This window comes from Diabrotica virgifera, chromosome 9 (assembly GCF_917563875.1).
Source record: "Diabrotica virgifera virgifera chromosome 9, PGI_DIABVI_V3a".
Lineage (NCBI taxonomy): Eukaryota > Metazoa > Arthropoda > Insecta > Coleoptera > Chrysomelidae > Diabrotica > Diabrotica virgifera.
In genome coordinates, this window is record NC_065451.1 from 182124976 (window position 1) to 182140112 (window position 15137).

Below are 15137 nucleotides of genomic sequence, written 5' to 3' on the forward strand. Positions count from 1 at the left end.
TTTGCCATCAGAACACACAATTACAAATAAAGGCTTAAACACTGTTGAAATACGCAAAAGGGTCGAAAACGTACAGAATAAGCAAGTAGAATATAAAGGTGGTAAAAATAATATTAACTTTGAAATATGAGAAACAGTTTTAGTAAAAGATTATAGAAATGTTATTTATCTTGTTATATTAAGGAAAAAATTGTAAAAATTTTAGGTAAGCGAACTTACTAAGTTGAAATGATCGATTTGCAAAAAACTTGGAAAAGGCACACCAATCAAATCATAAGTAAAAATGTATACCATTTTTATTCAGTTGCAATGCGAAGGCAAAACAATCTTACTTTTCAATTAGAATACGGAGCGCAGTCCAGTCCTCTGAATCGCGATTTTCGGCTCTTATTGGAGCCTCATCGGAAAGAACGTAGGCACTGTTCTCCATACCCCAATTGACTAGCGTCGGGAGTTTTTCCCACCCATTGCAACCGAAGTGAAGGTATTAGGTGACTAGCGTCATCTGGCAATTAAAAGATGAAGTTAGTTTTCAATCCTAATAGCAAAATTAATAATATTGAAAATATTAAAAATATTACAAAAAATTTTTAAATTAAAAACTTATTGGTACATTTCCCTGGTGACACCTCCAAGGCTTCTACAATTTGCAAGCCAAATGGATGCTGCAGTGAAGACAAAGGGAAGGAATTCTACACTATGCAATTCACATCCGCCGTCTGCAGCTCGGTAAAGTTCCAACGGAAAATGCACCTGGTTACTCTACGGAGTAATACGACTATAAAATAAAAATATATACCAATTATATTCATTCAGCTAACGAGGTTCAAGAATTCGATAAATCTGACGAATGTCAAAAGATTGAATTAAAAGAAAACCTTGCTGAAAATTTTGCTAAAGACATTCCTCAAATTTCACAGCCTTCCTCAGAAAATAACTTTAATGAACACGACAATCAAAACACGCCAATTTTAAGACGCTCTAAGGGCCGGTTGTTCGAACGCTAATCAAAAATGGAATCCACTGATCATTATCAAATATTTAATTACAGTTATATTTGATTAAGCGTACTTCTGACAGATGTCACATTTTGAGGTTATGTTGACTGATTTATTTTATTATTTTGGTTTTAATTTGAAATAAACCATAATTAAACTCTTTCTGGTGTTAATTTCTTGTTTTTACTTAAAAATCAATAATAATAATAAGCCATTTTTAATAATTTAAGAGCTGCGGCTATATTTTAATTACTGCTTTACCTACAATCAATGAATGATTAGTGTTTTACATGTATTTTTGATGTCTCGATTTGATTCCCATCAAGAAAATTGATTACAATAAACTGCTTGATTATAATCAACTTCTTGATTAGCGTTCGAACAACCGGCCCTAAACGTAATAAAAATAAATGATTGCTGAAACTTATTAAAATTTGATGTTTATATATTTTGTGTTTGTTACGAAACTGTACCTATTTATTTATTATATTAGGCTGATAAGGTTATATGATAAAAGAAAATATATATAGGTATAGGAAACATTGAATCGTTTTTTTATATAAAAATATTGGACTCTAGATAAGTACAACATTATAGTTAAGTGAAGGATATATATTTTTTTGTATTTACAGACTCTGAAATTAATATAAAGTGTAACAAGTGTCACTGCTCATTTTGACATCAGTGACCATCCCACTCCACTGTAGTAATATATGTAATATAAGGAAATTGTAACCTGTATCTCTCTCTTGTATGTTACTTCATTTTAACAATAAAACTAGTCCGTTAAATGTCCTGCTTTTATTTAAAGTAGTAACGTATCGAGCACATATCCCAGAGAGCAATATAAACTTGTTTCAAACTTGCAACAAGTTTGATACATCAAACATGAAAGCTTGCTGCAGGTTTGCCATGGCAACTTTGCAAGCTTGCAGCAAGTTTAATGCCTGGTTGCACCAACAGATCTTAAGCTCCAGCTTAGCTAAGCTCTACTTATAGATAGGGCCTCCTTGAATATTACTTACGTTGCACCATAATTTTAGATTCTTACCTTATTATCAATTACATCTATTATTATATTATGGTATTCTTATTGTAATATATTATAATTATATTATATTAATTCTTATGATATTCTCGACTTAAGCTTAAGATCTGTTGGTGCAACCGGGCATAAATCAAACTTGCTAGTTGGAGTGTGACAAACTTGCATAAAGTTTGTTTTTTCAAACTTGACACAAACTTGCTTAAGGTTTGTTTTGACATACTAGCCACAATTTGAATAAAACAATGTGAATAAAAAATACGATACCATTTTATATATCTATTTATCCAGTAATCACTCAACTAAAATACAATCTATTGTCTAAAATTATTTATTGGAACTTACATTAAACCCGTTAGCTTCAGATTCCGATGCTCAGTTTTGTCTCAGCTCTGAAACAAATAAAAGAAATTGTTATAAAGTCTTGCTGTGTGAACAGAATTAATATTTGCTATTAAAAGAGATAAAAACATGTTAAAGTAACAATTTTACAATAAAACCTAAAACTTATTTATAAATAATATATTAAAATATGTTTATTTTAGATAGTATGTATGTAAATACAGTTTTAGAATCTACGCAAAATATAAAAAAACTTACCTCAATATCACCAAAGCAAAAAGAATGCCAATCTGTACCTAATCACCACAAGCAGGTGGGTCTATGAAAAACTGAAGAAAACAAGCTTCAGCTTAGTAATTAAAGTAATAGTCTCGGAGAATTATACGGTAAATGTTGTAAAAAAATCAAAGAAAAATATCAACATAGGATAGGACATACCTAAGCACAAATTATCACCGCTTGACAGGATGGCAGGTTACTTTTCCCGTGTTGCCAGCTGTCGAGGAGTAAGCTTTTTCCCTCAACGTACCTTAAAAATTCCCACTTTTATGATAAAATTCCGTCCTATGCTCCTATTTAAAAAATCTGTGAAAATATGTTGAATTATTTTCAAATATTTTGATTTTTATAAATATTTTACAATTTGGACTGGAGCAAAGATTCCCTTAAGGCCGCGTCCCACCATCAAATAATTTGATCCAATTGGTTTGAGCAAACTGAAAGTGACAGTTAGTGACGTCACATCCTGAGTGTTCATTGTGGATAATAATGAAAAATTTTAATTTTAAATAAAGTACAAACAAGTTAGACAACTCAATACAAAAAATTTGATCAAACTAGACTGATAGTGAGAGCACAGATTTTTAGAATTTCAAAAAAACTGCAATTGTGACGTCACTTTGACGTACTTCCGGAGTTTGCTCAAACTGTTTGATCAAATTATTTGATGGTGAGAGGCGGCCTTAACTCACCACCAAGATCCATGACCCCCCCCCCCCCCCCAAAAAAATTGCGTATCCGCCACTAGCTGTAGTGGTCCGTTCTGTTGCCGACCGATTCGATCTAATAAGCGCAGACCTTTAAGCAATATTTGTGAAAAGTATCTTAAAATAACATTTAAGATTGCACCATGAAAAATTTTTAATAGTCCTGCGCAGTAACATGGAACGTATTATTTCGTTACCATGAAACGTTAATTTTATAGTAACGTGATCGCTACATGACTGTTCTTCGTTGTGTTGGAACAAACATATATTATGCAATGAGCATTTAATGATGATCGTTATGATACAAGTATGAGGGAATGTCATAGAATACGATTGTTAGAATTTCAAAAAAACTGCAATTGTGACGTCACTTTGACGTACTTCCGGAGTTTGCTCAAACTGTTTGATCAAATTATTTGATGGTGAGACGCGGCCTTTATAAGTCAACTTTTTCCCTTTTATGTTGAAAATTCTCGCAGAAAGGGAAATTTACCACCGGTGGCAATACTCTCGTTTTCGTGGGCGTGACATCAGTCAGGGTAACGAACGAAACCGAACCGACCGTAACGTGTAAGTCAACCAAATAGATGGCACGCATGACGTGGCTTTGCAACTGTACGCTTGCAGCAAAGTTGCTATAAACTTGAATCATCATCTTTGTCATAACAATATTGCAGCAAACTTGACACAAACTTGCCTCGTCATATTTGACGCAGCAATTTAAAATCAAAGAAGAATCAAACTTGCCACAAATTTACATGCTATCTGGGGTATGTGTGTGTGTCAGCAGAATAGTTGGGGCTGATACATTACAATCATCATCAGGGCTTTTCATTCCGGGTGGAATATTTGCCGCTCTTACTTAGAGCTCTCTGATTCGCTTATTGCGGTGAATCACTCCGCATTCCACTTGTATGTTGTCAAACTTTGTTATTTTATATACATATACATTGATTTATTACAATTAAGATTAAAACATTTGAATAGTTCTGCTTCTCTCCCCTTAATAACAAATATTTTTCTATCAAACAAACACTAAACATATCAAAATAGCGTGTACCAAAATATGCAGTCACTGCGCACGCTAGATAATGACGTCACTGGTTTGATGAAGTTTAGTTCGCGTGTACCTAACTTTTTTATTTGCGTACACGTTAGCGTGTACCTAGACACAGCGTATAATAATCAATGTAGCTCTTTAAAATCTAATATTTTTTATTTGTAGTTTAAAGTACTTAATATGTATGTAAATAAACAATATGTAATCAATTCATAAAAAAATAAGCCGATAAACTATTTTAAAAATGGGGTACGCTAAGACCCCACGTCACCTCACCAGTTAAGGGTTAAAACAAATCCTACACTTGTAAGGGTTTTCCCCCAGTGTGCATCCTCAAATGTCTTTTCAAATCACTTGCTTGACGAAATTGCTTAAAACAAATCTCGCACTTGTATGGCTTTTCTCTAGTATGGACTGTCAAATGTGTTTTCAAATTACTTGCTTGACTAAATTGCTTAAAACAAATCTCACACTTGTAAGGTTTCTCTCCAGTATGTATCCTCAAATGCTGTTTGAGATGGTTTGTTTTACCAAATTCCTTAAAACAAATCTCACATTTTTTTATTTGTTTTGGAGGTTTTTTTCCAGTGTGCATTCTCAAATGTCCTTTCAAATTACTTGTGTCACTAAATTGCTTAAAACAAATCTCGCACTTGTACGGTTTTTCTCCAGTATGTATTCTCATATGTTTTTTCAAATCAAACAATTGCTTAAAACAAATCTCGCACTTGTATGGTTTTTCCCCAGTGTGCACCCTCGAATGTCTTTTCAAATGATCTGCTTTACTAAATTGCTTAAAACAAATCTCACACTTATAAGGATTTTCTTCAATGTGTGTTTTCAAATGTCTTTTCAATTGACTTGCTTGACTAAATTGCTTAAAACAAATCTCGCACTTATGAGGTTTTTCCCCAGTGTGCATCATCAAATGTCTTTTCAAATTACTAGCTTTACTAAATTGCTTAAAACATATGTTGCACTTATCAGGTTCTTCTCCAGTGTGAACTTTCAAATGTTCTTTCAAAACATAAGCTTGACGAAATTGTTTAAAACAGATCTCACACTTATAAGGTGTTTCCCCAGTGTGCACTCTGAAATGTGTTTTCAAAGTACTTGCTTCACGAAATTGCTTAGAACAAATTTCGCACTTATGAGGTTTTTCTTCGGTGTGTAATCTCGAATGTCTTTTTAAATGACTTGCATTACTAAATTGCTTAAAACAGATTTCACACTTGTACGGGTTTTCTTCAGTGTGCATTGTTAAAAAATGATCTTTCAAATTATGTTTTAGAGAAAACCGCTTAAAACAAATCTCACACTTGTAAGGTTTTTCTTCAGTGTGTGTTCTCAAATGTCGTTTGAAATGACCTGCTCGACTAAATTGTTTAAAACAAATCTCGCACTTTTTTGTTTGTTTTGGAGGTTTTTCTCTAGTGTGAACCCTCAAATGTCTTTTCAAATGACTTAATCTATTAAATTGCTTAAAACAAATTTCACATTTATAAGGTCTTTTTTTAGTCACAACTTCCATGTTTTCATTTAGTGTTTTTTCTTCAGTGTGACGACTCATGTCATTTCCTTTGCAAGATGAATCTTCAATGAGTCTCTCCATAATTTCCATTTTGGTTTCATCTTGGGAATAACCTAAAATACAAAACAGTTAGAGTCCTTTTCATGAGCATTTTTCAGTGCGTCACAGTTTTTCGATTTCTTTCTAACGCATTAAATTGTATGTGACAGAAAAAAAGGCACGTCTGTGATTACAGACATTTATAACATTTATTCTAGTTATTCTAGTTGTCGATAGATGGCGCTATAATCGAAGAAAAAATTATTTATGAAGTATATAATACATCTACGAATATAATATGTACAATTTATAAGACTATACATATACATATCAAAGAAAATACATATTTATAAATGCAATAAACACAATTGATTTGTTTTTATGCCAAATTGTAAATAAAATGTGACAACTGTCAGATTTAACTAAAATGCCAAAGGGGCATTTAAATCAAAGCGAACACGAACTAACGAACGAATTCGTTCGTTAACTTTATTGTATTTGTACAGCGAATCGAGCACTACCGAACGAACTAAAAAAAAAAATAATTTAAAAAAAATAACCGAAAAAATGCAAACTATCGACCTATATCTCTTATTCCGCATATTTCTAAAATATTTGAATTATTATTGAAAAATAGGCTTACAGCATATATCAAAAAATATAATTTAATTTCCCCTCACCAATTTGGTTTTAAGCAAAATACTTCCACCCAAGATGCCATTTTGAATTTAACATCTAAAGCATATGAAGCACTTAACAAAAATAAAGTTTGCTTATGCGTATTTCTTGATTTGGCCAAAGCTTTTGACACTGTTAGTCACAATAACCTCTTACAAACCTTAGAGAAAATTGGTATAAGAGACAACTGTTTACAATTATTTAGAAGTTACCTCTCTGAGAGACAACAGGTAGTAAGGGTATCCGAAGTAATAAGCGGACAAAGAAGTATAACATATGGAGTGCCACAGGGAACAGTATTAGGTCCTGTCCTGTTTAATCTATATATAAATGGATTATTTTCATTACAGAGTACAGGGCATATAATTGGGTTTGCTGATGATACAGCTATTATTTATGATGCTGAGAATTGGTATGAATTAAAAACAAAAGCAGAATGTGATCTACAACTAATAAAAGAATGGTTTGACTACAAAATACTAACAATCAATTTTAAGAAGACTGTTTATCTACCAATATTTAACTCTAACTTGACCACTGATCTTTTCAAACCCCTTCAAATATCACATAATAAACAAAATTTTTATATTAAACCCGTAACAAATGTTAAATATCTAGGAGTTTTTATAGATACACATCTAAAATGGGACTTTCACATTAAATATATCATTAAAAAGCTACAGTTTATCCTGTATAAGTTTAAACATATTAAAAAACACATACCTAATATATATCTTCGCACACTATATTACGGACTAGTAGAAAGTCATCTCCGTTATGGTATACTGGCTTGGGGAAGCGCCCTAAAAACACACATTCTCCCACTGGAAATCATACAAAGAAGATTTCTGAAAATTATTATGTCTAAACCATACACCAACTCTACAGATAGATTATATAAGGATAGTAATATATTTGACTTTAAACAATTATACTTTCTTTGTGTGTCTTTAAAATATCACACCATGAAAACAGACAACAATTTACCATCACATGAGCATGATACAAGAGGAAAACACCTTTATATGATTCCGAAAATGACAAAGTCTTTCTGTCAAAGAAGTTTTCTATTTCTAGCCCCAAAAATATATAATCATATCCCCAGTGATATCAAAAATACTAAGAATGTTCTTCTATTTAAAAAGAAATTAAAATCATTTCTGATGGAACAAACAAGAAATTTTTGTGACATCATTATAGTAGCTTGAATTTACATAAATTAAAAAACAAAAAAAATAAATGAAACTCTAGGGTCACTACCAATTTTTATACCTATATTTCAAATTTTATATTGTTTTAAACTAATTTATTTTGCTTATTATTTTTATCATATTTAATAAAACATGCGTATATACACCATTCTTCAAAAATATTACTAACTAATTGACCCATACATAATTGTTTAAAAAAAAAATTATTCGTGCTTTATTGTTAAACTAAGTATTTATTTTATTGTTTTCATTATATTATTTATTCTACGTATCATATTTACTAAAACATAACTGTGTATTTACAATTAAAAAAACGTACCTATTAGGCTATTGATTATGTACTATAGAAAGGAACTACAACGTTAACGGGGTTTTATTATTTCATATGGTCAATGAATCTCTATATATGAAAAAACCGCGGAGTGCTACCATTTAAAGGGGTGCGTTTTTGAGAAATGGATGAATTAGTCCCTGGGCACAGGTTGCATTAGGGTGAGTTCTGTGCACTTTTGGTACAAACACGTCTACATAAAAAATTTTCCTGGTTAAATTTCCTATCTAAATATAACTTTTTAAAGTCAAAGATACTTTTTTTTACAAAAATATATTCAAAAGAAAAAGCACAAAGAAACCCAAAAGAAAGAAATTTTGTTTTTTGTCCCATAACTTTTGTCCACGGGGATATAGGTATAGATATTGCTTCACGAAAAAAAAACTTACATATTTTATCTTTAAAATGATGTTTGGTAGAGGTCATTAGGATTTACAGTTTTCGAAATATGATTTTTCAAAGTTCGCCACTCACAGCAATTTTGGGCAATTTTCCTTGTTATTTCGCAAATATTGCTCTGTAACTTTTTTCTACGTAACTTTAGACATATGCAATGGTACAAGTAAGAGGAATAGAAATCAATTACCTTTAAAATGTTCTACCGTATAATGTTGTACGACTTCTTTTAAAGAGGTTATCGTTTTCAAGACTTTATACTTTTAACGAGTTTTTATATTTCTTATGATTATTTTTTAAATTTCTTATTATAACTTTTTTTACATTTAGGTATATATTATATAATAAAAAAGAAAGCTTATTCTGTTTACTTTAAAATGATGTATTATAAAAAATTCTAGGATTATTTTTGAATAAGATATGCTTTTTCAAAATGTAATAAGTACTTGTAACGATTTTTGATTTTAGGATTATTTTTTAAATTCCTCATTATAACTTTTTTATGTGATTGTGTGTTATGATTGAATCTTGTTTTTTATAGGTAATACTTTGGATCCACTTGACTCGGGCGGGCAAACTTAAAAATATGGATTAATTCCAATATTTACTGTCAAAGCTCCTGCACCACAAGCGTTGCTTGAAAAAATAGCATGTAAATGTACCAAAGGATGTACAAAAAACTGCGGTTGTAGGAAGATAGGAATTAGTTGTTCAATATTCTGCAAAGGGTGCATGTGCATGGGTACTAATTGTGGGAACTCTAAGATAACTGAGGCACACTGAGGTGTCAGAGGAAGATATTGAAGCTAATGCTAACGAAGAGATGGACTTTGATTTTGAAAATTTTTTAAATGTGAACGCTTAAATAATTTTAACAAAAGTGATGTTTTCTAAGACTAATTTTTATGTAATTTTTGTAAAAGAAATAATTTTAAATAATACAGGTAAAAAAAAATCAAAGAATCACTCGGTTTCCATTACATATTTAAATATAGATGATACACCATTTTAAAGAACAGAAAGTAAGCTCTCTTTATTGAGCAATATATAGTATATTCATGTACAAAAAAAAGTTATAATGAGAAATTTCAAAAATAATCGTAAATATAAAAAAATAATATTTTTTATATTATGTATTATATAATATATAATATATTATATAATATTATATTATATATACTATATATAATCTCATATTATATGATATATAATATATTATGTAATAATATTATTTTATTTTTATATCATATTTTAAAAAATCGTTAAAAGTATAAAACCTTGAAAAACCATAATCTCTTTAAAAAACGTCGTATAACGTTATACAGTAGACCATTTTAAAGGTAATTTATTTCTATTCCTATTACGTGTACCATTGCATATACCTAAAGTTACGTAGAAAAAAATTACAGAACAATATTTGCGAAATAACAAGGAAAATTGCCCAAAATTGCTGTGAGTTGCGAAATTTAAAAAATCATATTTTGAAAACTATAAATCATAATTACCTCTACTAAACAAAATTTTAAAGAAGAATATATAGGTTTTTTTTCTGTAAAGCAATGTCTATACCTACATCCTCGTGGACAAAAATTATGGGACATAAAACAAAATTTCTTTCTTTTGGATTTCTTTATGCTTTTTATTTTGAATATATTTTTGTAAAAAAAAAGTATCATTGACTTTAAAAAGTGATATTTAGATGGGAAATTTAACCAGGAACAATTCTTATGTAGATGTGTTTGTACCAAAAGTGCATAGAACTTACCCTAATGTAACCTGTGCCCAGGGACTAATTCACCCATTTCTCAAAAACGCACCCCTTTAAATGGTAGCACTCCGCGATTTTTTCATATATAGATGTTCATTGACCATACGAAATAATAAAACCCCGTTAACGTTGTAGCTCCTTTTAGCTATCTTATTTTGAATATAATCAATAGCCTATATCTATTTATTGTATTAATATTATATTGTATTATGTTGCTATTTATGTTATTTATGTTATTTACGTTAATATGTTATTATTTATTGTTTTATATCCTATTTACCGAAACAGGTGTATCCACACCTCTCGGAGACCTTCTGGTTAATTTATTCACTTTAGCTGTAAATATCTAAAAAGATTGTACCTACATTTGTATTATTAAAAATTGTATTATTGTTGAATAAATTATTATTATTATCCATATTTAGCCATACGGCTCACACTCCCTCTAAGGGGAAAATTGACTCATCCCAGATACCTACGGTATCAAAAGGATTGAGCTCTGGTGGGACTCTTTCCGTGTTATTGAGCCCTAGGTGACTTGGAATGCAGGTGTATCTCCCAAAAATTTTCGTACACTTCTGGCCGTCGCAAGTAGTACAGCTTTCTGCATGGTCTTATAAAGATGTTCATTGAGACCCAGCTTTTTTATGCTTTCGAGGAGGGTCTTCGGAATGACTCCAGTAGTAGACATAACAATAGGTATCGTCTGGGTGCTTCGCATTCTCCATTGTCTCCGTATTTGAATTTCCAGATCTCTGTACTTGGCGACCTTTTCAGTAAATTTACTACGTAGATTATTGTTGTTAGGTATCGCCACATCAATAAGTGTTGTTTGTCTTGTTAATTTATTAACTATTACGAGATCTGGTCTATTATGTGCCACTGTTTGGTCTGTGAGCACAGTGCGGTCCCAGTATAGCTTGTAGTTGCCATCCTCAAGCATACTCTCAGGGACGTATTGATAATATGGGTGTTTTGGCTTTTAGCAAACCAAATGGAAAAATTTAATAATAATAACTTACCGAGATTTTCTTAGATTTTCTTCGTGTTGTTAAATGTTGAAGCACTATTTTCGGTGGCATTAAGGAAAATGAAGGATGGAATAAAAGAAGGGAACTTACCGAAAATATGTTGTCTGGTATCGTCAATTTGTCTCACGGAAAACACACACAAAATCAAATTAAAATTGTCAAAGTGTACTATACGTTCCGACCGTATGTCTGTTAACGACTGACTGACTTAACATAAAGGACAGAAGATTATGCTTACTTAGAACTGTGTTGCCAAGACGTTCCCGAATTAAAATAAATGAAATATATTCATATTGGCGCAAACATAGCCCCCGCCCTGAAAAACCCATTTTTCAGCCAAATCTGTATGCAATTTGTGCCGAAAACACAATAAAAAAAAACTAGTTCCAAATAAATACTCAAAGGACCAGGCATAAATTAATATACCAAAATTTTCAGAGTTAATTACCGTAACTCAAAAAAAAAATAATCGAAAAAAAATAAATAAATTCTAATGAAAAATACCTATAACTATATACAAAAGATATTACTGTAAATTTATTGATTCGGAAGAGGGCATAACTTCAAAACTGGTCGTGTAAATGTCCCTTTCGAAGTTTTTACAGTAACATTTCTAACAACTCCGTCTTTACCCGTATGAACCTCAGTAACAATGGCCAACGGCCAACAAAGTGTAGGTACATTGTCTACCTTTAAAATAACAACCGTTCCGATTTTAACATTAGGCAAATCTATATTCCATTTTTCTCTAGTTTGTAAGGTAGTCAAATATTCCAAACGCCACCTTTTCCAGAAATCTTGCACCATTCGATCGATTAACTGGAACCTATCTAACCGGTTTATATTTAAATCTGTTAAATCGTCGGCCGGCAAACTTCCTAACGGTGTTAAATTTAAAAAATTTGATGGAGTTAATACCGATATTTGAGATGAATCAGTTGGTCGACGACAAAGAGGTCTCGAATTTAAGATTGCCTCTATTTGAATTAATAGAGTATTTAACTCTTCATATGTTAACAACTGATCCCCTATGACCTTATAGAGATGCGACTTAGCGCTCTTTACATTACTTTCCCAAAGACCCCCGTGACTCGGACTTTGTGGACTTATAAATTTCCATTCCACACCGTTCAAATTTAATTCACATAACAGTGCATTTTGATATTCTTCCGAACTAGCAAACCGATTAATTTCACTTAAAACCGTTTTCGCACAAACAAAAGATGATCCCTGATCAGAATACAAAACCTTGCATGGGCCCCTTCTTGCTAAAAGTCTTTTAAATGCTTGCATAAAATGTGGTGTGCTTAAAGAACTCACCAATTCTAAATGAACCGCTTTTGTGCTTAAACAAACCGCTAATAAACAATACGATTTATGAACCGCCGCATTACGTTTTTTACCTAATGTAATATTTATTGGCCCAAAATAGTCAACCCCTACGTGTAAAAAGGGTTTAGTAGCAGTAACCCTCGATACCGGTAAATCTGCCATGAGCGGTGTCAAAATTTTCGGTTTATTTCTAAAACAACGATTGCATTTAAAAACCCGATTTCTTATAAGATTTCTTGCCCCAAGAATCCAATACTTTTGACGCAATAAAGCTTCAAGCAAATATGCCCCCGTATGCATATAAATTATATGATAAAAATCAACAATCCGTTCAACTAACGTTTCTTTTCCCGGTAAAATTAGTGGATGTTTTCCCGAAAAACTAAGGGATGAATTATTAAGTCGTCCCCCCACCATAAATAAACCGTCTTGTAAAAATGGCCGTAATTTCTTAAGCTGTGTTTTACATTGTTTGTTTTCTTTTATCATTTTTATTTCAGTTTCAAAATGTTTTAACTGAATTAACTGAATTAAATAACATTCTGCTGTTCTTAGCGCAGTAGCCGTAATTAATTTTTGCACAGGAATTAATTTTAACAACATTAAAACCCGAACCGTAATCCGTAAAATTTTATGCCAGCTAGAATGACGTTCAACCAATTCAAGTAAGGGATGAATTTTTTCACCCTGCTTCTCCTCCTCAATAACCAAAACCTTAACCTCCGAAATATCCGATTCTAATATTGAAGAAGGCCAGTCCGATTCCCGTAATTTTATCCAACTAGGACCTTGTAACCAAAGTTCATGATTTATTAATTGTGAGGGTGTCAACCCTCTTGACAAGCAGTCCGCGGGATTATTTTTACCTTCAATATGTTGCCATGAAATATTAGGAAGGTTTTCTTTAATTTGCTGCACTCGATTAGCTACAAAAATATCTTTGGTATTTGCCGAAGTTAACCAACTCACCACCGTGGTCGAATCAGAATACGCAACTAGTTGTGAAATATGAGTAAGTTTGCTATAATTTTCAAATATTAATTTCAGCAAAGATGATAACAACAAAGCCGCGCATAATTCTAGCTTCGGAATGGTCATGGTCTTTTTTAAAGGTGCACATCTCGATTTTGCAGCAACCAGTCCCACACTCACTTCACCGCTAGAATTTACAACCCTTAAATAAACTACCCCACCGTAACCGTCTTGACTTGCATCCGCAAACCCCAAAATCATAATCGGAACATCCCTCATGGCTCCTACATGTCTAGGGACCTCAAATTTTGAAAAATCTTGCCATTCATTGCATACCTTTTCCCATGATTTTTTAATCGTATCCGGGGGTGAGTCATCCCAACCCAATTTTAGTTGCCATAACTCCCTGATCATTAACTTTAAATGCAAAATAAATGGAGCAATCAGACCAATAGGATCATAACATTTTGCAGTAAGAGATAAAATCTTACGTTTTGTACAATTTTTATCGGGGGTTGTTAACCTATAGTTCAAATTTCCTCGTTTGGATCAAATCTCCATAATATTCTTTGAAACCGCCAGTGATCTTGTACTAATTTTATTTGTAAAAACATCTTTTTTAAATCCGAACTCAATGCTACTGGAAAAAGCCGAAAATTTATTAATAAAGTGCATATGTCCGCCTGCAGTTTAGGCCCGCTATGCAATAAATCATTCAAGGAGACATCACTGTCTGAAGGGCAAGATGCATCCAATACGATACGTATAGGTGTACTTAAACTCTCTAATTTTATTACAGGGTGATGACTAATATAATAGGATGTCACAATCTTCTTTTTCCAATAATTTTAAGTATCCTTGATCCAAAAAATCCTGCATAATTTTATTGTAATCCGCACGCAAGCTGTCCGATTTTGTTAATCGTTTTTCCAAGGTTTTTAACCGATTTTCCGCCGAAACCCTTGAATTTTCCAAATTTTTTGGTGAACTTTTAAAAGGTAATGCAACAGTAAACCGGCCCGATATATCCCTGGAAACCGTGGTTTTATAAATATTTTCACATTCTATAGCGTCTAAATCCGGAATTTCCCGTTTTGGAACCTGCTCTAATTCCCAAAATTTTGTCAAAATTTGTTCAACCGATGTTTCTTCCCTTAAAGTGAGCAAATTTATGGGAGTGGAATATTCCGTATCCACCTGACCCATAATAACATACCCGAACGTTGTTTCTAAAGCCGCCCCTAAACCTGAAGAACTCAAAATCCGATTACCGCCGAAAAGAATAGGAAAAAACTGCGCACCGATTATGCCATCGATTGATTTAGGTTCAAAAAACTTATCGTCCGCTAATTGTAAATTTTTAAATTCCGATAAAGTTTGCAAATTTAATTTCGTTTTTGGCAATTTATCTGTAATA

General features: G+C 32.0%; 1 protein-coding gene and 1 long non-coding RNA gene across 2 annotated transcripts in view; both read right to left on the reverse strand.

Moving 5' to 3' along the window:
• Nucleotides 1-2307: 2307 nt before the first annotated feature.
• Nucleotides 2308-3385, reverse strand: LOC126891885 (uncharacterized). The gene is made up of 2 exons (XR_007700603.1): nucleotides 2644-3385; nucleotides 2308-2435 (listed from the first exon to the last, which is right to left on the reverse strand). It is a non-coding gene; the product is annotated as an uncharacterized LOC126891885 (long non-coding RNA).
• A 1181-nt stretch (nucleotides 3386-4566) lies between these two features.
• LOC126891880 (zinc finger protein 664-like) overlaps nucleotides 4567-15137 on the reverse strand; it is a 53900-nt gene continuing 43329 nt past the window's right edge. Inside the window, exon 2 of the mRNA XM_050661217.1 lies at nucleotides 4567-6075. Within this exon, the coding sequence (XP_050517174.1) occupies nucleotides 4730-6075 (1346 nt within the window). The 3' untranslated portion in view covers nucleotides 4567-4729. The remainder of the gene's footprint in view (nucleotides 6076-15137) is intronic.